A 27,622-nucleotide genomic window follows, 5' to 3' on the forward strand; every position below is an offset into this window, starting at 1 on the left:
TCCTGACTACGACATTCACTCCCAATTCAACCATCACTGGGAAGTGATCCGAACTCAACTCGTTAAGGGCAATAGGATCACCGATGTGGCGATCCATGTTGGCAATGAAGAAATCAATGATGGAATGTACTCCAGAACGAGAAATTCGAGTGGGGGTTGCTGTACTAAGAATCCTGTAGTGCCCACACTGTAGCTCATCGTTTAGAGTCACTCCATTTTGATTCCTCCTTTGGTTTCCCCAGGACTGATGTCGAGCATTAATGTCCCCGCCGATAACGTATTTCGACTGCCTTCGTGTTAGCTTGATGATATCGTTTTTAAGAAGCAACGCCGAGCCATCTCTGATTGACGTCTGCTTGGGATAGTAGACCGCAATCACGATAATAGGCCCAATCGATGTTGTGATTTCCGCTCCTATAGCTTCGATGATGTTGAGTTTCAGGCACGGCAAAAGTCGATATCTGATGTTATTTCTGATGGCTAGGGCAACACCTCCTCCACCAGAACTAGTACGATTCATTCTCAATAGACGGTAATTCGGAACCCGAAGGTTTACATTCGGTTTAAGATGCGTCTCGGTAATGATAGCTACGTCGATGCTGTTTGTCACTAAGAAGTCAGTGAATTCAATGACCTTACTCTTGAGAGAGCAGGCATTCCAATTAATAAGCCTGAGAGATGACCGATCCATTTTTTTTTTTTTCCAAAATATATTTTTTATTAAGGCACATGTGGCGTTAGCCTGACGGGGCCGGGAGTCCAATATTTTGACAATTTTTGTCTTACAACTATGTTAGTAATATGTAACCGATTACTCGCGGTTGGCTCGAGGTTAGTATTACAAGTGTTCTCATAATTGGTATGTTGCAGTCTTCGATGCTCTATACGTGTGCCCGACACGGGCTACTTCCTATTGGGATGCAGCTGACCATTAATCAGCAACGGCCCCCTAGTCTGTACCCCATATCTAGCGTGGTGCGTCTTTCTCGACTCGAGGAATCCAGGATAGAATGGTCACTAGCCGGCGCAATCATCAGTTCGTGTAGAGTTGTCATGAGCGGTACAACCTTTGGCTCTTGTTGAATGATCAGTGGACTGCACAACCTTTGGCCCGTGCATCTGTAAAGAGTGTGTGTATGTATTGCCGCGACTAAGTAAAAGTTTATCGATCGGATAGGAGGGATATGAAACGGGGACACAACGAAGGAAACATCATTAAACGTTGACATCGGCGTTTCTGAGGAACAGGTATAGATGAAGCAGAAGATCAGGATCCCGGCTACCTAAGATATCCCGGACGGGGATATCCGATTGTCTGCCTTTTGCTCTCAGTGCTCTAGAGAGCTGAGAGCGAGCAGCATGGAACCGGATACACGACCAGACAACATGCTCGATGTCGTGGTAGCCATCGCCACAATCACAAAGATTGTTTGCTGCGAGCCCAATGCGATAGAGATGCGCGTTTAGGTTGTAGTGATTGGACATAAGCCGAGATATCACGCGAATGAAATCACGACCGACATTCAATCCCTTAAACCAAGCTTTCGTCGAAACCTTAGGGATAATCGTGTGTAACCAGCGACCGAACTCATCTTCACTCCACATGCGCTGCCAACTAACGAGTGTGTCCTGACGAGGAATGTGAAAAAATTCATTATAGGCAATTTGCCTTTCAAAAAGTGTGCCTTCTGAAGCGCCCACCTTAGCTAGCGAGTCCGCTTTCTCATTCCCCGGAATCGAGCAATGAGAGGGAACCCATGCTAAGGTAATCTTGAATAATTTTTCGACCAAAACACTCAATAGATGTCTTATTCTTGTTAGGAAATAAGATGAGCGTTTATCAACTTTCATTGAGCGGATTGCCTCTATTGAGCTGAGACTGTCTGAAAAAATAAAATAATGGTCGATGGGCAATGTTTCAATGATTCCTAGAGCATAGTATATCGCACCCATTTCTGCGACATACACGGAACAAGGATCTTTGAGTTTGAAAGAGGCTCTGGAATTTTCATTGAAGATGCCGAAGCCAGTGGACCCGTTTATGTATGAACCGTCAGTAAAGAACATTTTATCAGATCCAACTTTCCCATATTTTTCCGAAAATATCGACGGAATAACATTGGAGCGTAGGTGATCTGGTATTCCATGGATTTTTTGTCGCATGGACAGATCAAAAATGACAGAGGAATTGCAAAAGTATGGGAAGCAAACTTGGTTGGAGATGCCTGGTGAAGGGTGCACGTCGTGGGTAAGGTACTCATGGTATAAAGACATAAAACTTGACTGAGGAGTCAGTTGTAGTAGATTTTCGAAGTTATCAATCACCAATGGATTCATGATCTTGCAACGGATGAGAAATCTGTAGGATAATTCTGTGAACCGAAGAGTAAGCGGGGGTACTCCTGCCAAAACTTCGAGACTCATCGTATGTGTCGAATGCAAACACCCCATGGCTATACGCAAGCAACGATATTGTATTCTCTCCAGCTTGAGAATATGAATCCTGGCAGCTGATCGGAAGCAAAAACTGCCATATTCTAACACTGATAATATCGTTGTTTTGTACAACAGAATGAGGTCTCCTGGATGGGCACCCCACCATGTTCCGGTTATTGTTTGGAGAAAATTGATTCTTTGCTGGCATTTCTGTTTCAAATACGCAATGTGTCTCCCCCAGGTACATTTAGAATCAAAATATACACCCAGGTATTTGAAAAACATAGAGTGTTGGATCGTTTTGCCGGATAGATAAAGCTGGAATTGGGCGGGTTCGTGCTTCCTAGAAAAAACGACCATTTCAGTTTTCTCCGTAGAGAATTCGATACCCAGCTTGAGGGCCCACGTGAACAGATTGTTCATGGTATCTTGCAACGACTTTTGCAGAGCGACGGGATTAGTACCCGTGATGGAAATAACTCCATCGTCTGCAAGTTGTATCAGCGTGCAGTCTCTAGTTAGACAATCATCCATATCATTGACGTAAAAACTGTACAAGAGGGGGCTTAGGCAGGAGCCTTGCGGTAGGCCCATAAAACTGTAACGAGAAGATTTTGAGTTGCCATGAGAGAAATTCATGTGCTTTTCTGACAGTAAATTGTACATGAAATTATTCAGAATTGGTGAAAGTCCACGATTATGAAGCTTCTCTGAGAGAATTTCCATGGAAACTGAATCAAATGCCCCTTTGATATCGAGAAAAACGGAAGCCATTTGTTCTTTGCGAGCAAATGCGATTTGGATTTCAGAAGATAGCAGCGCGAGACAATCATTCGTCCCTTTACCTCGGCGGAAGCCAAACTGCGTATTTGACAGCAAATTGTTCGTTTCGACCCACTTGTCTAAACGAAGTAGAATCATTTTCTCTAACAATTTGCGAATACAGGATAACATTGCAATCGGCCTATACGAGTTGTGATCGCAAGCCGGCTTGTTGGGTTTTCGTATGGCTATCACTCTCACTTGTCTCCAGTCATGCGGGACAATATTCAGCTCCAGAAACTTGTTGAACAAGTTCAGCAAACGCTGTTTTGCCAAGTCGGGAAGATTCTTCAACAAGTTGAATTTAATCTTGTCCGACCCCGGAGCTGAATTGTTACATGAGAGGAGGGCAATTGAGAATTCTACCATCGAAAAATTCTCATAATCGCATTGGAGCGGAATATCGCGTACGACGCTTTGTGCAGGAACAGAATCGGGACAAACCTTCCTTGCAAATTTGAAAATCCAACGGTCAGAGTATTCCTCGCTTTCATTGGTATGGTTCCAGCCACGCATTCTCCTAGCCGTATTCCAAAGAGTACTCATAGCGGTCTCCCTTGACAAACCATTGACGAACTTCCGCCAATATCCACGCTTTTTTGCTTTAATCAGACCTTTTAGTTTGGCTTCTAGAGCTTGGTACTTTCGAAACCATTCCACTAATCCAGTTTTCCTGAATTTTTTGAAAGCGGATGATTTTTCAAGGTAGACCTTTGAACATTCCTTGTCCCACCAAAGTGATGGAGGACGACGTCGGAAAGTGGTAGCAGGAACACGTTTCTTTTGAGCTTGAAGTGCGCTATCGTAAATCAAACTTGATATAAAATTATACTCTTCAAGGGGAGGAAGTTCATGCATCGAAATGATTGCTTCAGATATTAATTCTGCAAATTTTCTCCAGTCAATATTCTTCGTGAGGTCATACGCAATATCGACTGACTCACTAGATTTTGATTCATTGGCGATCGATAAAATTATTGGTAGGTGATCACTACCGTGGGGATCTTGGATTACCTTCCATGTGCAATCCAGGGATAATGAAGAAGAGCAGAGAGATATGTCTAGCATGCTTGCCCGTGCAGGAGGGTTGGCTATCCTAGTTGCTTCCCCAGTATTTAAAACTGTCATGTTGAAGTTGTCGCACAGATCATAAATCAACGTGGCACGGTTGTCATCGTAGAGTGACCCCCATGCTGTTCCATGGGAGTTGAAGTCACCTAAGATTAACCGCGGCTCCGGCAATGCCTCGATAATATCAAAGAACTGATGGCGGCCTACCGTAGTCCTGGGAGGAATATATATCGAAGCAATGCAGAGTTCTTTGCCATTGATTTGTATCTGGCAAGCGACAACTTCAATAGAAGGAGTGACGTTTTTTGATCCCCAATAGTACGCCACCAAACGAGTCGTTACGATCTAGGCGAATAATGTTGAAATCGTGAAAATTCAGCTCGTCGGCTGAACAAAGCCATGTTTCACAGAGAGAAAATACATCACAGTTAGAACTGTGAACTAAAAATTTAAATTGGTCTAGTTTAGGGATGATGCTTCTGCAATTCCACTGTATGACAGTGGTCAAATCCTTGACCTCTTGCGCTGAATTAGGCATCGAGGGAAATGAACGCTGCTAAAAAGCCACATTTTTCTTTCAAAAATGTTCTCACAACCGGAAGCAAACATAATACTATGCTTTTAAGAGGATCATTTATATTTAAAGCATTTAAAATGTTATCCACAAGGTCTGAAAGCGCAAGCAGGCCAGGTAGTGGCTGTTGCTTCGACCGCGAAAATGGAACAGACGTGTTCGTTGTTGTTCCGGGAAGTGCTGAGGACCCCTGGTTGGTAGCATGACCACGTAAACCGGGAGGTACTTGCTTCGGCCTATTCTCAGCAGGTTCAGTTCGAGGCTTCATTCCAACTTGGGAAGTTTCGGTATTCTTTCTGGGGAGTGATGGAAAAGAAGTAATTTTTCTTTTCCTGATGGCACCCTGCGATGTACCGGAACATCCGGCATTGGGAGCGTCAGCAACAGGCTCGTCGTTCTGCAGAATGGAGTAGGGATTGTCCTGTGTCGTTGGCACGGAACTCTTAAGCATTTCTGCAAAAGTCCGCTTGGAACGTTCCTTTAAGGAACGCTTGAGTTTTTCCCCTCGTTGTTTGTACACCGGGCATTGAATAAGATCATGAGGAGTCCCGCCGCAATGAAGACACTTGTGCTCTTTCGCGCAAGGATTCTCATCATGGCTCTCTCCACAATCTGCGCAACGTTTTTTATTGCAACAATAGGCGGCCGTGTGACCGAGTTGCATACATTTGTTGCATTTCATTACCCGGGGTACAAACAATCGAACAGGTAAACGAAGTGCCCCTATTGCAACGTAATTTGGAAGGGCGGAACCCTCAAAAGTCACACGAAAAGAGTTTGTCCGATTGAGAATTCTTTTGTCATTTTTATGTGACACAGATTTCAGTCGATCGCATGCAAGAATCTTCACAGTTTTTAGTGTGGAGTTCTTGAAGCGACCGACACCATCGATTATCTCTTTTCGGGTCAAACCCTTTTCGGTTATTACGCCGTCTATTTCGACGTTGCAACAGGGTACGTATACACGATACTCAATCGCAAAGAGGTCGCAGCGCGTTATTTTGTTCGCTTGGGTCCTGCTTGAGACGACAACTCGTAGTTTGTCTGGCCCCATCCGTGTAATTTCGGTAACGTCAGAAAAATGTTGAGTTAGTTCCTTCGAGATACGAATGACATTGAGAGGTTTGGATTTTCGTCTAAAGTACACAATGAATGGGCCTTTGGAGCCTTCAGGGTATTCTTTAGGACGAAAATCCAGTTTCTCGTCGATTTCCTCATCTTCGGAACTATCAACTTCGTAAACAGAATTTTCTACCTCAATTTCTGCTTCATCCTCCTGCACTTCAGGAGGAGGTTCGGTATCAGAAATATTCAATTGCGTCAACGGGGGGTCCTTTCCGCCCTCAGCCATATTAGAAAAATCGGCCAACTGTTCGATATGAACAGAATATAATAATTATCAAAATGAATAAGTAAAAAAAAATATTATAAGGTTATGCTGCGGATAATATTTAAATTAATTTATTTTATTTATATAAAATTCTAAAATGAAAAAAAGTTCCAATAAAATTTCAACGGTAATGTAACCAAGAAAAAATAGACACCCCTAATGCCAACGTTTGCCGATTTGGTAAACACACAGATGAACAATGGTGTAAATCGAGCACAGGTGGTAGAAGGAATGATAGGAGGACAAAAGAAAAATAAACTTATACTTGCCGCTGCTGTGTGGCGTGTGTGATAAATCTGTCTGAATTGTATCCTCTGCGTCTCGGTCGCGCACCACTTTGAGCTTCGTTCTACTCGCAAGCGCAACCGATGAAAAAAAACACAGTCTGATTCGATGTGGAAAAAAACACCTTTGTTGGATCGTTTCGAAAACCTATCCGATCTACTTGCGAGTTATCGAACGAATGATCCATGCCATGGTTATAATAAACCGATCCATGGTTATAATAAAAGTGTAGCATGACTTGCACTTGTTCCTGTTGGTTGCGACAACTTCTAGTCTGTCGATCTAGTTCAAGAAACAGGGTTGCAAGTTCCTGCATGCTATAAAGCTCCTCAGTAGAAGAGGAATGAGGTGAAGGTTTTGGTGTAGGTGGTAAACCAATAGCTGCAACCTTATTATAGCTCGGTTGCTCCTTTTTTGGCTTTTCGCTAGAAGAGGCCGTTTGGGGACGACCTGTAGGAAGTGGAAGAGGAGGAAGAACAGGAATCGTGCGAGAAACCATTGGAGGGAACTCCTTGTCAGTAAGTTCTGGAACCTTCTTCCTATTCTGTGTTTTATCCGTAGCTTGCTTCCGGATACGTTTAAAATCCGCACGTTTTGTGCAGCTACGGCTGGTGGCTTGGTGACTTTCGCCACAGTTAACGCACTTGCGAGGTTCTTCCTCTGGAAGGCTGCAAGTGCTTGTTAAGTGGTCAGCAGCACACTTGCCACAACGAGTTTTCATGTGACAGTTTCTTGTTCCGTGTCCAAAACCAAGGCAATTTGAACATTGCGTTACATCCCGATGTTGAGGTTTGTATCGGTCCCATTGTACCGAGATGTTGAAGATCTCACTGATTTCTCTTAGGCGAGTTATGTGGGCTGATCCTTTCTTGAAGTGGATCAGGTACAAAACATTGGAATACCCATTGTCTGGTGTCTTATGCCGAGTCATCCGATATACAGCCAACGGCTGAATATTGTATGATTGTTCCAGATCTTTTTTAATATCCTCCAACTCAATAGCAGGAAGACCTCGCAACACCACCTTAAATGGTTTTTCAGACGGCGTATCGTGAGTGTAAAACTCATGATTTTTTGATTTCAGGTATGATCCAATTATTTTATATTGCTCCAGGTTGGGACTAGTGATTTTAATCCCGATGCCAGCAGTTCAGACCTCAAAGTTCCTATATCTCTCGATGTTGTAAAATAAGGTGGTACTTTCACCTTTTTCTCAACATTTACTTTCCTGGTAGTTGGTTCCTCCTCGGTATGGCCATCCAATAAAGCATAGCGGTTCCTTTCTAATATTGGCTCCTTGCCGGTGTCCAATCGATGTCGTTTGTTGGTGCCATGTGGTATGCCTGGGTCGGGTTTTCCCCATTGTTGTAGTCCTCAAGGGCAGACAGGTAGTTGATGAATCGCAGGTAGACAATCTGAAAAGAGAAATTAATAGCTTTTTTAAAAATCAGGTAATGAATGGAGCTCCAAACACGTCCGTCTCTGTCGACGGTCGGAGTGGAATCATGAAAGTTTTCCTCAGCGAGATCCACTGTTTATACTCTAGGCAAGTATTCCCCTTCATTCTTCTACTTTTCCTTCGTTCACGGAGACTTGCAATCCTACGATTTCCCCTCCATTAGTCATCGATAAGTTGCTCGTTATTGACATCTCTGTTCGGGAATGCAGAGATGTTGCACACAAATGGACAGAACAAATGTATGGGAGAATTGAAACGCTTAAAGTTTTCATGAATTTAAACCATTTACAAACCAGGGGATTCTAATGTATAGCATAATAAACAAATCTTACGGAATTTTCGATTAGTTCAGTGTGTAAATCGTCAAAATCCGTTCGCGGCAAAAAAAGTTATTAACGTTAACTTTATTTCATAAAAACGTGACCTGTTTTCTGATTTGGCACCATTAATGAAAGACGTAGTTCTACGTCAAAACAAGAATATAGCTATGGTTTGTACCCAGGGGTCCAGTGTATGTACGGGAACCAGCTCAGCAACAGAACGGTCATTTTTTGTCGTATATTGTACCATTGGCATACGCAAAATCATACCGTTAGGTAGGCCATGATTTGTAGCCATGGTACGACAGTAACAAAATGAAAAAAGTTATAGTTTAGTTCCAACCACCAAACAGAGAAGTCGAAATAAATCAAGCTATTAACATTAAAAATTAATTTCATTCTTTGGAAGAACTTAACAATTTTGGCGACGAGGAGAAATTCTTGCCATTTTCCGGAAGCAACGTCAAGCTTGTTCCTGTTCCTATTCAAGTTCAAATTCCGTTCCGATTCTGAAGCCCTCAAACCGTCACGAATTCAAGAATGGCCGACGCAGATTTGAAGCAAGCGATTCTCCGGCTGACTGATCTCATCGCAAACCAGCAGCAGCAGATTGCAGCTCTCCAGCAGGGTAACGCCAATCAAGTTGGAAGCGAGAAGATCATCGAGTCACTCTCAACGGGAATCGACGAGTTTCAGTACGATCCAGACGGCGGCATCTTCTTCGATTCGTGGTATGCTCGATACGAGGACGTGTTCAAGGAGGACGGAAAGCATTTGGATGACAAAGCAAAGGTCAGGCTACTTCTGCGGAAAATCGGCACGCAATTCCACGAACGCTACGTGAACAGTGTTTCGCCGAGTCATCCGCGGGATTTTTCATTCGAAGACACCGTCAAGAAGCTGAAGAAACTTTTTGGACGCCAAAAGTCACTCTCAACGCGCGCTACCAGTGTCTTAAATACGTGAAAAATGAAGTCGACGATTTTTCGTCTTACTCAGCATCGGTGAACAAGCACTGCGAAGCGTTCCAGATCGAAAAGCTATCCAGCGACCAATTCAAGACGCTCAGGTTCGTATGCGGTCTCCAGTCACCACGCGATTCGGATATCCGGACCAGGCTGATCGGGAAGTTGGAAACTGAAGAAAACGCGCCGCCCGCCGACGGTGTCAACCTCAAGCTTGAAAACCTGGTTGAGGAGTGCAACCGCATCATCAACCTTAAGCAAACACACTCTTTACAGACACACGAGCCAAAGGTTGTGCAGTCCACTGATCATTCAACAAGAGCCAAAGGTTGTACCGCTCATGACAACTCTATACGAGCTGATGATTGCGCCGCCATTCTATCCTGGATTCCTCGAGTCGAGAAAGACGCACCACGCTAGATATGGGGTACAGACTAGGGGGGCGTTGCTGATTAATGGTCAGCTGCATCCCAATAGGAAGTATCCCGTGTCGGGCACACGTACAGAGCATCGAAGACTGCGACATACCAATTATGAGAACACTTGTAATACTAACCTCGAGTCAACCGCGAGTAATCGGTTACATATTACTAACATAGTCTAAGCAAACATTGTCAAAATATTGAACTCCCGGCCCCGTTAGGCTGACGCCATATGAGCCTTAATAAAATATATATTTTGGATAAAAAAAAAAAAAAAAAAAACCTTAAGCAAGACACGCAAATGATCGAGAAAGGTTGTACGGACCAGTCTAAAGTCAACGCAATCTCTCGTCATCGTACTTCAAACGGAAAGGAGAAGAAGTCACCAAAAACACCTTGCTGGTTCTGTGGGGATCTTCATTATGTCAAGGAGTGCCCCTACCAGACACACACATGTTCAAAGTGTAAACGGAAGGGCCACAAGGAAGGGTACTGCTCCTCATCCGAGAAGAAGCCAACAAAGCAGATCGATAAACCCAAACCTAAGGACATCGTCAAGTCTAAAGGTATTACGGTTAAGCGAGTTGATCTGAAGGCAAAGCGGAAGTTCGTGAAAATCGACATCAACGGTGTACCAGCAAAGTTGCAGCTCGATTGTGCATCTGACATCACCATCATCTCCAAACGAACTTGGACATCGGTGGGTAAGCCTGTCATCGAGACAACGGATGTCGCTGCTGTGAGCGCCTCGGGTGACGGCATCGACATCGTAGGTGAATTCAACGCTGAAATCACCATCCAAGACGTGATGAAAGTGGGTCGCATTTTCGTTACAAATAATCCGGATCTCAACGTTCTGGGAATTGAAACGATCGATCAGTTCGATCTCTGGTCGGTTCCCTTCAACTCAATTATTCATTAGTCAACTCAATCCAACAAAACTCAAACGCAACAATGCAGAAGCTGCAAGCGAAGTTTCCTGAAGTGTTCCAACCAACCCTCGGATGCTGCACCAAAGCTAAGGTAACGCTCTACCCGAAGCCAGATGCACGACCTGTGTACTGCCCCAAGCGACCGGTTGCCTACGCTGCCCTTCCGAAGGTTGATGCTGAGCTGCAGAGACTTCAAAACAACGGCATCATCTCGCCAGTCCAGTTTTCTGATTGGGCTGCACCTATCGTCGTGGCTCGTAAATCTGATGTCTCCGTTCGCATTTGTGGTGACTATTCCACAGGTCTCAACAATGCACTAGAATCAGATCGCCATCCACTGCCTCATCCGGACGATATCTTCGGTGAACTCGCCGGTTGCCGTTTCTTCTCCTGTATCGATCTTTCGGATGCCTATCTCCAGGTCGAAATTGAAGAAGCTTCTCGGAAACTGCTAACGATAAACACACACAAAGGTCTGTTCCTGTACAACCGATTGCCACCCGGAGTCAAATCCGCACCAGGTGCATTCCAGAGGATCATCGACAGTATGCTAGCCGGAATTCCTGGAGTGAAACCGTACCTGGATGACATTCTAATTGCTGGAAAGACCCAAGAAGAGCACGATCGTAGTCTGAATGATGTGCTCCAACGTATTCGTGAGTATGGATTCCATCTGCGCATCGAAAAGTGCCGTTTTTCACATCCACAGATCAAGTTTCTGGGTCACATCGTCGACAAGGATGGTCTCCGCCCGGATCCAACCAAAACAAGAGCAATCTCTGAGATGTCAGCACCAACGAATCTGTCGCAACTGCGTTCATACCTGGGTGCGATTAACTATTATGGACGGTTCGTTGTGTGCTCCCTTGGCCGAGTGGTTAGCGTCATAACTAACATGCCGGGTGTTCGGGTTCGATTCCCGTTCTGGTCGGGGGAATTTTTCGTCAAAGAAATTTCCTCCGACTTGCACTGTGATCACGCGTATTCTAGAGCTTTGCCACTCAGAATGCATTCAAGGCGTGTTATTTGGCATAGAAATCTCAACTAAGTACTAATAAAAATGACGCAAGTAATACTACGTTGAGACGGCGAAGTTCCTCTAGGAACGTTAGTGCCATTGAAGAAGAAGAAGACGGTTCGTTGGACAGATGAAGGAACTCCGAGCGCCACTGGACTGTCTACTGAAGAAAGACGCTGCTTGGAAGTGGACTGCCGATTGTCAAAAGTCGTTCGATCGGTTCAAATCCATTCTGGTCTCCAATCTCTTGCTGACACACTTTGATCCTAACAAGGAAATGATCGTGGCTGGAGACGCTTCCAAGAATGGGCTGGGCGCCGTCATTCTACACCTTTTCTCCGACGGGTCTGTCAAGGCTATCGCTCATGCTTCAAGGTCACTCACTCCTGCGGAAGAAAATTATGGTCAAATTGAAAAGGAAGCGCTCGCGTTGGTGTTTGCAGTAACACGCTTCCACAAAATGATTTTCGGTCGCAAATTCGTACTGCAAACTGACCACAAGCCACTCCTCAAGATTTTTGGCAGCAAAAAAGGAATCCCCGTCTACACAGCCAATCGACTTCAGCGTTGGGCACTAACGATGTTACTTTACGACTTTGATATCCAGTTCATCCCAACAGCAAGTTTTGGACACGCTGACTTGTTATCACGTCTAATGAGCAGCCACAACAAGCCTGACGAGGAGTACGTGATCGCTGCTCTCCAAACGGAAACCGACGTAAAGTCAATTCTCGAAGATTCCATCTCCAACTTACCTGTCACGTCAGAAATGATCGCCAAGGCAACTCAAGACGACCCAGTGCTTCAAGAGGTTATCACCTTCATCAGCAATGGCTGGCCTAACAGAGCAAGCGATATCCGCACTCCAGCTGTTCATCCGTTTTTCTCAAGACGCGAGGGTCTTCAAGTTAGCCAGGACTGCGTGATGTTCTGCGATCGAGTCGTGGTCCCTGAACGGTTCCGCAAACGCATCATCCGACAACTCCACCGTGGACACCCTGGAATCGATAGGATGAAGTCACTCGCTAGAAGCTCCGTATACTGGCCCAACATCGACGATGACGTTGAATCGTTCGTGCGTCAATGTTGTTCCTGTGCCACTGCTGCGAAATCACCTCGCAAAACTACTCTTGCGTCCTGGCCGATACCAACAAAACCGTGGGACAGAGTTCATATCGACTACGCTGGTCCAGTTGATGGTTACTACTACCTTGTGGTGGTTGACGCCTATTCAAAGTGGCCAGAAATCTTCAGAACGCGAACCACAACAACCACGGTGACGCTGGAGATTCTACAAGAAACAATCGCAAGATATGGCAACCCGCATAGTCTTGTGTCCGATAACGGTACCCAGTTCGTTAGTAGCCGTTTCAAGCAATTCTGCAAAGAAAATGGCATCCAGCACCTGACGACAGCCCCGTACCATCCCCAATCCAACGGACAAGCCGAACGTTTCGTTGATACTCTCAAAAGAGGACTGAAGAAACTTGTCGAAGGGGAGAAGGCAGTAATGTTCCAGGATCTGCAGACGTTTCTATCGGTTTACCGATCAACACCAAACAGAAGCATAGATGGTAAGACGCCAGCTCATCTATTTCTAGGTCGACCGCTACGAACGACACTGGATCTGCTGAAGCCGTTTCCTCCAAGTCCAACGCTGGTCAACGAAAAGCAAAATTCCCAGTTCAACAGACGACACGGTGCGATGAAACGAACCTTTGATGCTGAAGAAATGGTCTTTGCCCAGGTTCATTATCGTAACACAACAGAGTGGGTTCCAGGTCAAATCATCGAGCGCAAGGGTAACGTAAACTACACAGTGTTGCTCGAGAACGGACGACTCATTCGAGCACACACAAACCAACTTCGACAACGATATGGAAGCGATGCCGATGCTGATTCTACACCTCAAAATCAACTTTCTTTTGCATTGCTGATCGATGAATTCAATCTTCAAGATATGAAACCTCCGGGTCCAGTAGTTCCTCCAAAAGAAGATGAGCAACCGATTCCTGATGATGAGCCGATGCCTTTCGATGATGAACAAGAAGTTGTTGAAGACGACGTTAACGACGATGAATCTGATGTTCCTATTGAAGACTCTCCACAACCCGTCAGGCCAGAAGGAAGACTTCGTAGGCTCCCAGCATGGCTTGCACCGTACGATATTTTCTAAAAAAGGAAGATGTACCATTGGCATACGCAAAATCATACCGTTAGGTAGGCCATGATTTGTAGCCATGGTACGACAGTAACAAAATGAAAAACAGGAAGTGGGTTATATCTATGGTATAACCGCAAGGGTGACGTAGGACTATCGTTGATTTAGAGATCATTTGTTTGAAGTTGAATCTGAATTCATTCTGAATGAATGGATATTTGGGCGACTTCGAAAACGAGAGCGTTACGTTGGAGGCACAAGGTTTTATGCATCCAATATTGGATACGGAAATATCCTACTGATGGGGAAGAATAATCTTCAGAACCTATCCTGTTAATTGCGATTGATTGAAAAACCACAAAACCAAATGTATTTGATCACAGTGATACATGGAAAGAAAACATTCAAATAAACTCTTTAACATGAATATATTTTGAAAATTCCCAAAGGAACTGACAGATTATTTTCAGTAACGATTAGATATTTCCACATTTTCCTCGATACTGGAAGCCCACCAGTGGTTAATGCCAACTCGATAACCACCTGTTAATAGCACTTGATTGAAACATATTTGGTCACAGTGTTACATGGATAGAAAACATTCAATTAAACTCTTTCACATGAATATATTTTGAAAATTCCCAGAGGAACTAGCAGATTATTTTCAGTAACGATTAGATATTTCCACATTTTCCTCGATACTGGAAGCCCACCAGTGGTTAATACCAACTCGATAACCACCTGTTAATAGCACTTGATTGAAACATATTTGGTCACAGTGTAACATTGATGGAAAACATTCAATTAAATTCTTTCACATGAATATATTTTGAAAATTCCCAAAGGAACTGGCAGATTATTTTCCAGCAATGATTAGATCTTTCCGGAACTTTCTCGATGCTGAATGGCATCCTAACGGAAAGAGTTCTGCGCGTGTATGTGCCGATCCTTCGCCGTCCACCTCCTCCAGCACGTTAGGCAACGATGTTGTCTTGTCGATGAATGTGTCTCACCACCAGAATATCGCTTAAGTATGCTTTTTGTGTGTGATTGAATCGAGAGAAGGTGTGGTTTACGATGTGCTCCCTTGGCCGAGTGGTTAGCGTCATAACTAACATGCCGGGTGTTCGGGTTCGATTCCCGTTCTGGTCGGGGGAATTTTTCGTCAAAGAAATTTCCTCCGACTTGCACTGTGATCACGCGTATTCTAGAGCTTGCCACTCAGAATGCATTCAAGGCGTGTTATTTGGCATAGAAATCTCAACTAAGTACAAATAAAAAAAAATGACGCAAGTAATACTACGTTGAGACGGCGAAGTTCCTCTAGGAACGTTAGTGCCATTGAAGAAGAAGAAGAAGAAGAAGTGGTTTACGATAGCAATTTGGAAGGCAAACTAGAGGGGAATGAACTCTCTGAGCTCGGAACTTTCGGCGACTGAGCAATAATCGATTGCGGGCGCATACAATATTGGATACGGAAATATCCTACTGATGGGGAAGAATAATCTTCTGAAGCTATCCTGTTAATTGCGATTGATTGAAAAACCACAAAACCAAATGTATTTGATCACAGTGTTACATGGAAAGAAAACATTCTAATAAACTCTTTTACATGAATATATTTTGAAAATTCCCAAAGGAACTGGCAGATTATTTTCAGTAACGATTAGATATTTCCACATTTTCCTCGATACTGGAAGCCCACCAGTGGTTAATGCCAACTCGATAACCACCTGTTAATAGCACTTGATTGAAACATATTTAGTCACAGTGTTACATGGATAGAAAACATTCAATTAAACTCTTTCACATGAATATATTTTGAAAATTCCCAAAGGAACTGGCAGATTATTTTCAGTAACGATTAGTTATTTCCACATTTCCCCCGATACTGGAAGCCCACCAGTGGTTAATACCAACTCGATAACCACCTGTTAATAGCACTTGATTGAAACATATTTGGTCACAGTGTTACATGGATAGAAAACATTCAATTAAACTCTTTCACATGAATATATTTTGAAAATTCCCAAAGGAACTGGCAGATTATTTTCAGTAACGATTAGATATTTCCACATTTTCCTCGATACTGGAAGCCCACCAGTGGTTAATGCCAACTCGATAACCACCTGTTAATAGCACTTGATTGAAATATATTTGGTCACAGTGTTACATGGATAGAAAACATTCAATTAAACTCTTTCACATGAATATATTTTGAAAATTCCCAAAGGAACTGGCAGATTATTTTCCAGCAATGATTAGATCTTTCCGGAACTTTCTCGATGCTGAATGGCATCCTAACGGAAAGAGTTCTGCGCGTGTTTGTGTCGATCCTTCGCCGTCCACCTCCTCCAGCACGTTAGGCAACAATGTTGTCTTGTCGATGTCCTCACGAAAAATGAATGTGTCTCACCACCAGAATATCGCTTAAGTATGCTTTTTGTGTGTGATTGAATCGAGAGATGGTGTGGTTTACGATGGCAATTTGGAAGGCAAACTAGAGGGGAATGAACTCTCTGAGCTCGAAACTTTCGGCGACTGAGCAATAATCGGTTGCGGGCGCATACAATATTGGATACGGAAATATCCTACTGATGGGGAAGAATAATCTTCTGAAGCTATCCTGTTAATTGCGATTGATTGAAAAACCACAAAACCAAATGTATTTGGTCACAGTGTTACATGGATAGAAAACATTCAATTAAACTCTTTCACATGAATATATTTTGAAAATTCCCAAAGGAACTGGCAGATTATTTTCAGTAACAATTAGATATTTCCACATTTTCCTCGATACTGGAAGCCCACCAGTGGTTAATACCAACTCGATAACCACCTGTTAATAGCACTTGATTGAAACATATTTGGTCACAGTGTTACATGGATAGAAAACATTCAATTAAACTCTTTCACATGAATATATTTTGAAAATTCCCAAAGGAACTGGCAGATTATTTTCAGTAACGATTAGATATTTCCACATTTTCCTCGATACTGGAAGCCCACCAGTGGTTAATGCCAACTCGATAACCACCTGTTAATAGCACTTGATTGAAACATATTTGGTCACAGTGTTACATGGATAGAAAACATTCAATTAAACTCTTTCACATGAATATATTTTGAAAATTCCCAGAGGAACTGGCAGATTATTTTCAGTAACGATTAGATATTTCCACATTTTCCTCGATACTGGAAGCCCACCAGTGGTTAATGCCAACTCGATAACCACCTGTTAATAGCCGCGCGTGTATGTGTGTGTAGCGATGTCTTCCCAGGGAACCGTTTGTGGCATCACTCTCCTCCTGATAGATTCCCTTCTGGCCTAGGGTGCACAAACAGGCTCTTGGTGACACCGTTCATCCGCGCTTTCATGATAAATAAAGAGCTTCACCGCAACAGCGACAACATGCTCCAATCGCTGTTCAATTAGAGTTGAGTGGATTTCCGAGCGCCGCTCGCTTATATACCGATTGGTGATTTCAATAGCCTGTTTTGAAAGCAATTTTAAGACTATTGAAACAAGTTTTTGGATCAAAAAGTAACAAGTATATAACGCGTAGACATTTTATCTTTCGAATGAAGTGTTTATCATACCATTTCGTTCAGTTGTTTAGGAGCTATTAACGCTCAAAATCTCGGTCTCCGGCGTAACGCTTTCGGTTTCGAAACTTTGATTTTACACCCCGGTATAGAAATGAAAGACGTAGTCCTACGTCAAAAAGTTATAATTTAGTTCCAACCACCAAACAGAGAAGTCGAAATAAATCAAGCTCTTAACATTAAAAATTAATTTCATTCTTTGGAAGAACTTAACATATATCAATAATCTAGGTAACAGCCTAATCATACAACACTGGCAGCTGGCAGTGGTAGTAATAATGCTACCGAATAGCCTCAAGTGCTGAACTCAGCAATGTTTCATTTGTTGTTCTCTTCCTCGGAAAACTTTAACCGTTTGTTTTTAACTACGTTTGGCCGCTGTCAATTCGAACTGAAGTAATGGCTGAACGGCAATTCTAACATAGGGCCCTATTCCAGAAAACGAGACGAGGAGACGAGCGCTCGTCTCGTTTGTTTTCATATTCCAAAAGCCGAGCTCGACTAAAAACAGACGAATAGCTCGTCTGGTTCGACGACCGTTTGGCCGCGCTCGTCAATGAATCAGTCGAAACGTCTAGTTTGTTTGATGTGTTTGTTCACCTTGTTGATTGAAAGCATCGGTATTCTTCTGCTCCGCCTTTATCTTCAAAAATTGTTACACGGCTAAACTAGTATTGCATAAGGCTAAGGTTACTTTGGATAGGAGTACGCACGAAAATTTGATTGTACGAATAGAAACAAACAATTTTGTTCGATAGAAGCTGACGAATACGAACGAAGCAAGGGGGAAGCAATGTAACCACACCAATACAACTCAATGTGGTTGTTTAGCTTCACTATTGCATACAATTCGTACGACCACTTTTCTGCATCCAGTGTCACCGCCGCCTAAGCAATGTATGCTGCAACTGCAACCATCAATTTCAATTCAGTAATTGCAAGATTTTACAGATTTTCAAATGGGTCTCTTCCAAACAACACAACCAAATGTAAACATTGAACTCATATCAAGGTATGTTAGATGACTGTTTTGAATATATTAACACGGCACGAAAAGGGTCTTCACATATTGGACGAAAATGAGTAATTAAAAACAAATACTTAATTGGAAATGCATATATATAGATTTAAATTTTTTCTTGATAAATCGTTGATTGGGGGTCTTCGTAGCCACTTGGTTACGCGTTCGCTTACCAACGATTCGATCGTGAGTTTCAAACTCAGGGCCCTCAATTGACCATCTTTGTGTTGTTATAGAATAACTACGTCCACGCAACCATCATCAGCGATGGAGATCGATCCACGGTCGAAATAAGATCGATGCATCCATACAACTGCTCTGCTCTGCAAGAAACATCGGGCTACTGTTGTATAAATAACCCAACAATGATCAATATCAACTGTCTCCGCTGTCCGGTCTGCTGAACAATGGAAGAACAGATAGAATACCCTTACGTCTAAATGGCTACTACTAACTACTGTGTAATTTACAATTTATAGAAACATAAACATATGTACATGTACACGATTAAAACCCGGCTCTGTTACAGCTGAAATGCTAATGAGCCTAATAAATAAATAATTGGGATACAAAAAAAAATCGTTGATTAGGTGAACAAACATTACCCCCAATAAATCCATAATAACAAAACGTCTCAAGGTGGCCGTACACTGTTTGCCCGGAGGTCAAATATTTGATATTTTTTGACATATAAGGTTTGATTTGATATTTGTACAAACACTATTTTGTTTGCCACTCTTCAATTTTCAACAGTAGTAAACAATATCAAACACCGAACATGGAAAAAATCAACTGAAATATTCAAGGTAACCTAACCATATACCGACAGGTTCGAAGAACAGACTGAAAAAATATTTTAGGCATCCAATAATTGAATATTTGCTTGTCGTGTTTTGTGTACAATATATTTGATCAGTACACGTTGGATAAAATTTATCTGTCAAAAAGAGTCAAATATTTGGCTTCGGTCAAACAGTGTATGAGCACCCTCAGTGATGAAACCATATGCTCGAGGAAAAATATCAATCAAACCGAAAGATATATGAAACTTATTCTTTTTTGTTATGTTTTTGAAATATTTTGGCACTGAGAGAAGAGTATCGATTGAACAGTTTCAAAACTGTTTGTTGTTTTTCTCAAAACAAAAACATGTCTTCTCATCTGACATCACTGATCATACCGAGAAAAACTAACTGAAGTCTCTGGAGTCTACCAAATAAAACATTACAATGAAACTCGTGTACTGGAATGGGATATTTTGCTCGTCTCGACATTGACTGAAGCCGAGACGAGACGAGACGAATTGCTCGTCTCGTTTTATGGAAGTTGTTTAAGCCAAGATGCTCAACTATAGGTGTTTCGTTCTTGGTACTTTCAGGACATGACGTGAGACGAGTAGCGAGACGTAACTTTCAGAATTATTTACTTTTTGTTTGGGTGTGTGGTTATGATTTCAATGTCAACTCGCTAAGGAAAATAATTGAAGGAAAAAATAAACAAATATATATTCGTGGAATATAGTGCACAACCTCCTTTTGCTCTAGCCAATTACTTGTAACGGCCCTTTCCGGATCTCCTTCCCGGTATATGCACAGCATTCTCCTCCTCCCTGAGCGAAATCAGTGGAGCCACAATCAGCGTTATTTTTTGTCACCATCGCCGTAAGCTGATAGTACTCTTTTCCCCGCCGATGGGAGCCAAACAGAAGTACATTTTGCTTGGAAAGAAAGGCGAAAAGATATACTAAAACATCCTTCTTCACTGTTATGATTCGACAATAAAGCGCGAGCAGCTATTTTGCCAACGAATGCATTTGTCACCAAAAGATACGACTTGTTTTGTCAACAAATTTGTTTTTTCCATTGCTCGCGAACAGCAATTTTGACATTGCGGTCCACCTATAGTACAACGCCTTGGTTTAAGCAAGTTGGCCCACCTTAGGATATACTTCTAGACGACATGCCTGAAATAAAAACTTATTTGCTGCTGTCAAAACTGTTATTCTCTTGTCGTCGCAGCTGGCAATCTGCGAAAAGTATTAAATCAATTAGAAGTTTTTCTACAAATTTCTCGGTTCGTTCAATGAATGCTCGATTTACTGTGTTCGAATAGAAGCGGAGAATAACAAAAAAGACATGGCAGGTTTAGTTCAAGACTGCTTTTCAATCGGAAGTACTGTATCTTGTACAACATGTTACAGCCAAAATATAGAAGGCGAAGTACTGGCATTTGATCAACTCACAAAAATGTTGATCTTGAGTATCCTTTTCAACATCGTTCTAATATTTATCTATCAGCAATGACAACAATTCACATATGTTGGCAATAATTTTATATTTCAGTTCATTGCATTACACATCGATTTTCCTTAATAAGATTCCACAGAATGTTCTTCGGCAAGCGAAACATCCTCGTTAAATGACGTATACATCGTTAATTTAGCGCTTTGCAGCGATGTTCAAGTTAAGAAGGAAGTTAACACTATACCTGATCCCCCACAGTCACTAAATCTACAACGCGTAACACGATACAAACGCTTCTCTGGTCAAATTATAATCTAGTCCTTTTCAGTTAAGCACACGTGTTCGAAATCAAGTTGAACGTAAAAAACGACAGGTTTCAGCCCTGGCTGCGGGAGTCAGTCAAGAAGGACAAAACCTATTTCTTGCGATAGCGCGAACGATAAATCAGGTTTGTATTGAATCGCTTACCGAAGCGCAGTAAATCTTTAAATGCTTCATTTAGGTAACATGGTCAGGACCGAATATAGTGGTGTTCCAAGATGTTACTATTGCGCCCCCATATAAGATAGATAATGTAAATGGATCTCCCGATTCCCGACAGTTGACCTACGTGAAAAAGATTGTGAGTATGTGTGAAAATATCTCGATTGTCTTACCGCAATATTTTAATTTATTTTAGGTCGAAAAACATTTGAACGATCAAGCATCTGCCAACACGAATTTGTCATCTACTGTTACTACAAAACAGTAATTTATGCGATTGTGTGTATTTGTTTGAACATCATTGTATTTCCGAATGACGCAAAATAAATCTGTGAAATCAATTCGTTTATTTGTAAGGCTCAATCGCATAAGCTTTGCGGAGCCGCTAACTCAAGTTTTGTTTATACAAAAATTTCATCTTAAATCTATGTTTAGTAGGTTTCGACCGATTACTCGCGGTTTACTCGAGGTTAGAGGGGCAACAATTTTTGTGGGACGGGTCGGGTTAGGGATATGGATATGAGGTATCATTGTCTCAACCGAGGGTTGCCGCACGCACTGTAGCATTGTACATAATGACCAGGGATAGCATCTGGTGTTCGACTAGCTGTCGAGGGTGGGCGACGGTGAGATGAGGGGACAAGACAAACAAACTAATAACGAAAAAGAAAAAAAAAAACACAAAAGCATTAAATTCTTATACTAGACCGTTTCACAAACATATAGATCAACTGCATATAGCAGATGTCGCGAGTTCCCAACACGTCTCTAACAGGAACATAGGGTTGTCTTCCTTGGACCTCAAGGGCATTCAAAAGGTACTCTCTGGCTGCGTAATTATCCGTACATTGCCAAACTGCGTGATCGAGTCATCGTAACCGTTTCCACACCGACAGACATTGTTTTGAACAATATTTATTCTGTGGAGGTGCATATCTAGTGAGTAGTGGTTGGACATAAGTCTACTCATTACACGAATGAAGTCACGACTTACGTCCAAACCTTTGAACCACGCTCTCGAAGAAACATTTGGAATAATTGAATATAACCACCGCCCAAGACTTCCAGTGTCCCAATCGGTTTGCCAACTCAAGAGGGAACTCTGACGCAGTAATTGGAAAAATTCATCGTATGAAATCTGTCTATCAAACAATTCGCCTTCCTGGGCACCCACCTTTGCTAGAGTGTCCGCCTTCTCATTGCCAGGAATTGAGCAATGAGAGGGGACCCATACAAAGGTTATCTTATAAGATCTTTCGATCAGTGCACTCATCTGCAGTCTCACTTTTGTGAGGAAATAAGATGGGTGCCTACTAGTTCTCATCGACTGGAGAGCCTCAAGCGAACTGAGACTATCCGAGAAAATGAAGTAATGGTCTGCAGGCTTGTTGGAGATCATCCCCAATGCGAAGTCGATTGCTGCCAGCTCAGCAACATAAACGGAACAAGGTTCCTGCAGTTTACGGAAGGCGCTCGAATTTTCATTGAAACCACCGAAGCCAGTGGATCCATTGAGGCGAGACCCATCAGTGAAGTATCTTTTCATGCAATTGACTTTTGAGTACTTTCGGTTAAAAATACGGGGAATGTAAGTTGATCGAAGCTGATCTGAGATTCCAAGTATTGCTTGTTTCATCGACAGATCGTATTCAATTGAGGAACTGCTGATGGTGAAGTGAGCACGGTCTGGAGTAAACGATGGAAGACAAATATCTGACGAAATATAGTGGTGGTAAATTGTCATAAACCGAGATTGTATATTTAGATGAAGAATTTTTTCAAAGTTTTCAATCAAAAGTGTGTTCGTGACTCCGCATTTCACCAGTATTCTGAGAGAAAGTTCCCAGAATCGGTTCTGTAGAGGAGTTACTCCTGCCAGAACCTCGAGACTCATGTTATGCGTTGAGCGCATACAGCCAAGAGCTATACGCAGACAATGATATTGAATTCGTTCCAGTTTTAGAAGGTGACTTTTAGCTGCTGAGAGAAAGCAGAAAGAGCCATACTCCAGAATGGATAGAATAGTTGTTTTATAAAGTGTTATGAGATCTCCCGGATTAGCTCCCCACCACGTGCCGCAAATCGAGCGGAGGAAGTTGACTCTTTTTTGACATTTTTGCTTCAAATACGTAATGTGGGTATTCCAAGTGCATTTAGAATCAAACCAGACACCAAGGTGTAGAGACGTAATAGTTTGAGCAATTCACCATACCTTGCAAATAGTAAACATTGCACTAAGAGATATCATACCTTCCCATATCAATGTATATTGACCTATGAAAAAGCAATCCAAAAAATAAACAAAACGTATTAAATTGCAGTCCGAGTATTTTTCGCGTTTTTAATCGAAACATCGTATAATGTTGACTGTCCCTATCCCGGGATCGATTAATAAGTAACTACAGGTTATGGACCCGCACGAAATGGCCGAAGAAAGCGTCGAAAGAATTGGAATCCGGCAGTTTGCAGGAGCTGGCTATGCGGAATGGAGTTATCGAATGGAGGTTATGCTCGACGAAAAAGGTTTGCTGGAACATGTGAAGGGGGAACAGCCGGAGGAGCCGGAGGATGAATGGAAACGGGATGACAAGAAGGCAAAAGGCTTGGTCATACGGTGTATCCATGACGATCTTCTCGACATGACTCGTGACTGTACCACGACCTTCGATGTGTGGAAGGTCTTGAAGGACACATTCAACCGGTCGAGTGTAGCCAAACGTTTGTTGTTGGAAATGGAGCTACATAACCTCAAACTTCGTGAAGATGAAAAACTGCAAACATTCTTCATGCGTTTCGAAAAAATCATCCGGGAGCTGCGCGACGTTGGGAAAGAGTTCGATGAAATTGATAAGGTGGTGCGATTGTTGATGTTGTTGTCGGAAAAGTTTCGACCGGTCATTGCTGCGTTGCAAACTATTGACGAAGAAGCTTTGACTTTGACGAAGGCAAAATCTATTTTCTTGGAGGAGGAACTCCGTATGAGCGCTGCTAGTTGTTCGATATCGGAAGATGCATCGTCGCAGGCGACTTCATCAGCTATGAGCCTACAAGGACGAAAGCAGAAAGTGGTAAGACAGAAACGCAAGTGCTTCATCTGTGAATCTGAACAGCATCTGATGGCAAATTGTCCGCAAAAAGCGAGTACCGGCACAGACGGCAGAGCAGCAGTTGTCAAAAGCGAGGATAGAGCATTTGCCATGGCAGTCCACAGTTCCAGCTTCTCGCAGGTGAGCGAAACTTGGTTCATTCTCGATTCAGGGTGTTCTGAACACCTCGTTAACGATGTAACGCTGTTTTCCGGTGTGGCGGAGTTGACGTCACCGTTTCAGATCACCATCGCTATGGATGGTGTAAAGATGTGTGGCACCATGGGTGGCCACATAGTGGGATGCATAGCGGATGGAGAGGAGGAAGTAAAGGTGACTCTTCACGACGTGATTTATGTTCCGGAATGCAGGGATAACTTGTTGTCGGTGCAAAAACTGATAGAACGTGGCAACAAAGTCGTCTTTGACAGGCAGGGCGCTAGTATTTCGAAAAACGGAGTGGTGTTTGCTCGAGCTGTTGTGAAGAACGGCATCTACTGGTTGAGGATTAAAGCACAGCGGCGATTATCAGCGCAAGCAGCTGTGGCCGAAGTGAACGTCAATTCCATATGGCATCGTCGTCTAGGACATCTCAACATGGAGAGTGTCTGCTCACTTGTTCGACACGGCATGGTCACTGGTGTAGAAGACAAGTTGTCTGAAAAGTTGGATTTTTGTGAGGATTGTGCCCGCGCAAAGCAGACGAGAGCACACATCGGTGGTACACGAACCAGAGCCACAAAACCGCTTGAGCTAGTACACAGTGACGTGTGCGGTCCAATCACGCCCACCACCTATGATGGGTATAAATACTATATAACGTTTACCGATGACTGGACGCACATGGTTGTTGTGTATCTGATGAGGACGAAAGATGAAACTTTTTCGAAATTGAAGGAATTCCACGCAATGGCAACGACGCATTTTGAGACCAAAATGAAGCGAATCCGGTGCGACAATGGCGGAGAATACCGAAGCAGAGAGATGAAGGAATTCTGTGTTGCTGAGGGTATTACGCTGGAATTTGTGCCACCTTACACTCCAGAGTTAAACGGTGTGGCTGAGCGAATAAATCGCACCCTCTGCGAAAAGACTCGTGCGATGTTGATCGATGCCGCCTTGGACAAAAGGCTGTGGGGTGAAGCAATGAACACCGCTGTTTATCTCACCAATCGGAGCCCAACCCGAGCTGTGCAGGGAAAGACACCATTTGAAGGTTGGTTTTCAAGAAAGCCGGACTTGTCGAATCTCAGAATTTTTGGATGTCAGGCGTTCTCGACGATCCCGAAGGAACAAACGAAGAAACTCGACGATCGCTCCGTGGAATGTGTTTTTCTCGGTTACGGGGTGAATTGTTGGAGACTGTGGGATGCCGCCAGGCAGAAAATCATTTGTTCGCGGAGTGTAAAGTTTAACGAGCTGAAAAAAGGTGCGATCAGAAATCAAGTTCATGAAGAACTATCTCTTGTGGTTGACGTGAGTGACATTGAAGCTAGTAAGAGACCTGAAAACGAAAATCAAGATCCGGACGAATTTTTGTCAGTTGGGGATGGGTTTGATGATATGGAAGACGTTTTTCCGGAAGAAGTGCAATATCCAGAGGAGGAGCCACCGGAAGATAGCCAAAATCCAGGACGAAACCGTCAGCCGCCTGCCTGGATGAGAAGCGGGGAGTACGATCTTTCGGCGAACCTTGCAATGGCCCTTGAATGCTTCGTTTCGGATGCACCGGAATCATATCAGGACATTAAAGGTCGAGTGGATGAAGATCAGTGGATGCAAGCGGTCAAATCGGAGATGGAAGCATTGGAAATGAATGAAACGTGGACGGTTGTGAAAGATCCGGGAAACGTAAAGGTCATTAGCTCAAAGTGGGTGTTTAAAAGAAAGGACCCAGGTGATGGAAATCTAAAGCAATGCAAGGCGCGACTGGTGGCACGTGGATTTCTGCAGAAACGTGGAGTGGATTTTGCAGTATCGTATGCACCGGTAGCTCGTCTTCCCACGATACGATTTGTGTTGGCTCTTGGCGTGCAAAACGTTTTTCACTTCCGACATCTTGACGTTAAAACTGCGTTTCTCAATGGAATGCTCAAAGAAGACGTGTATATGCACCCACCCGATGGAACGATCTTGAGGCCGGGGTGTATTTTGAAGTTGCGTCGCTCATTGTATGGCTTGAAGCAGAGCCCAAAATGTTGGAATGATCGGTTCCATGACTTCATCACCAGCTTAGGCTTCCGGCAGTCAGCAGCAGATGTTTGTCTATACTATAAAATCAATGGGGATACTGTTGTTTACTTGGTAATATATGTGGACGATATGTTGTTGTGCGGAAGCAATGCAGCGGTAGTAGATGAAGTACGTGACAGTCTTGCTGGAGAGTTTCGTATGACGGATCTGGGGGAACCAAGCAACTTCATGGGACTTTGTATTCGTATGTATCCAGAGAAAGGAGTTTTGCAGATCGATCAAGGAGCTTATACCGAGCGGTTGCTGGAGAAATTCGGAATGTCTGGATGCAATACCGCAGCGACCCCAATGGAACAAAACCTGAAGCTAAAGCCTGGCGTTGGAGATGATAAAGTCGACGAGCCCTACCGTGAACTGGTAGGCAGTCTGATGTACCTTATGTCAGGTACCCGACCCGACATATGCTTTGCGCTGACGTACCTATCTCGTTTCCAGGAGAACCCGACGCAAGAGCATTGGCAGTGTTTAAAGCGAATTTTGCAGTACCTTAGTGGGACTATCAACGTTGGCCTTCTCTACACAAAACATCAAGACGATCCGGCAATCAGCTGCTACGTTGACGCAGATTGGGCCAACGGCCTTGTGGATCGAAAATCAACAACTGGATTCTTCATTAAGGTTTATGGAAACATCGTACAATGGTGCAGCCGTAAACAGGCCATTGTAGCTCTCTCTAGCTGTGAAGCCGAGTATGTTGCAGCTTGCGACGCCGCAAAGGAAGTGCTGTGGCTACTTAAAGTCATGGCTGATTTGAATCTCCAGGTACAGCTTCCGGTGAAAATGTACGAGGATAATTCCGGATGCATTAATGTTTCGGAAAATCCTGAAACACGACGATCAAAGCATTACGATGTGCGCTACCATTTTCTGCGAGAAAAAGTACACGAAAAAATCCTAAAGCTAGTGAAGGTTTCATCCCAGAGTCAGGTGGCAGATACATTAACTAAAGCCTTAGGCAAAGTCTTGTTTGTTGAACATCGTAGAGGATTAGGACTGGTGAACTTGAGAGGAGGTGTAGAGACGTAATAGTTTGAGCAATTCACCATACCTTGCAAATAGTAAACATTGCACTAAG

General features: G+C 43.2%; 4 protein-coding genes across 4 annotated transcripts; all 4 read left to right on the top strand.

The window, feature by feature from the left end:
• Positions 1-10,045: 10,045 nt before the first annotated feature.
• Positions 10,046-10,666, top strand: LOC129761218 (uncharacterized). The gene has a single exon (XM_055758933.1). The coding sequence runs from the start codon at positions 10,046-10,048 to the stop codon at positions 10,664-10,666; it is 621 nt and encodes a 206-aa protein (XP_055614908.1).
• A 32-nt stretch (positions 10,667-10,698) lies between these two features.
• LOC129761219 (uncharacterized protein K02A2.6-like) lies at positions 10,699-11,459 on the top strand. The gene is made up of 2 exons (XM_055758934.1): positions 10,699-11,332; positions 11,386-11,459. Exons 1-2 carry the CDS (start codon positions 10,699-10,701, stop codon positions 11,457-11,459), a joined length of 708 nt encoding a protein of 235 aa, XP_055614909.1.
• A 365-nt stretch (positions 11,460-11,824) lies between these two features.
• LOC129761220 (uncharacterized protein K02A2.6-like) lies at positions 11,825-13,870 on the top strand. The gene has a single exon (XM_055758936.1). The coding sequence runs from the start codon at positions 11,825-11,827 to the stop codon at positions 13,868-13,870; it is 2,046 nt and encodes a 681-aa protein (XP_055614911.1).
• A 6,586-nt stretch (positions 13,871-20,456) lies between these two features.
• On the top strand, positions 20,457-21,549 carry LOC129762974 (LSM12 homolog A-like). The gene is made up of 5 exons (XM_055761616.1): positions 20,457-20,741; positions 20,868-21,001; positions 21,054-21,173; positions 21,228-21,347; positions 21,405-21,549. The coding sequence occupies exons 1-5, from the start codon at positions 20,618-20,620 to the stop codon at positions 21,474-21,476; spliced, it is 570 nt and encodes a 189-aa protein (XP_055617591.1). The 5' UTR covers positions 20,457-20,617; the 3' UTR covers positions 21,477-21,549.
• The last annotated feature ends 6,073 nt before the right edge of the window (positions 21,550-27,622 follow it).

The sequence above is a fragment of the Toxorhynchites rutilus genome, chromosome 1 (assembly GCF_029784135.1).
Source record: "Toxorhynchites rutilus septentrionalis strain SRP chromosome 1, ASM2978413v1, whole genome shotgun sequence".
NCBI classification, from domain to species: domain Eukaryota; kingdom Metazoa; phylum Arthropoda; class Insecta; order Diptera; family Culicidae; genus Toxorhynchites; species Toxorhynchites rutilus.

Coding starts and splice junctions, on each gene's coding strand:
- LOC129761220 (XM_055758936.1), top strand. CDS start 11,825: ATGAAGGAACTCCGAGCGCCACTGGACTGTCTACTGAAGAAAGACGCT.
- LOC129762974 (XM_055761616.1), top strand. CDS start 20,618: ATGGCAGGTTTAGTTCAAGACTGCTTTTCAATCGGAAGTACTGTATCT. Junction 21,002..21,053: donor AGTCACTAAATCTACAACGC/GTAACACGATAC, acceptor AGTCCTTTTCAG/TTAAGCACACGTGTTCGAAA. Junction 21,174..21,227: donor TAGCGCGAACGATAAATCAG/GTTTGTATTGAA, acceptor TGCTTCATTTAG/GTAACATGGTCAGGACCGAA.
- LOC129761219 (XM_055758934.1), top strand. CDS start 10,699: ATGCAGAAGCTGCAAGCGAAGTTTCCTGAAGTGTTCCAACCAACCCTC. Junction 11,333..11,385: donor TGATGTGCTCCAACGTATTC/GTGAGTATGGAT, acceptor TCACATCCACAG/ATCAAGTTTCTGGGTCACAT.
- LOC129761218 (XM_055758933.1), top strand. CDS start 10,046: ATGATCGAGAAAGGTTGTACGGACCAGTCTAAAGTCAACGCAATCTCT.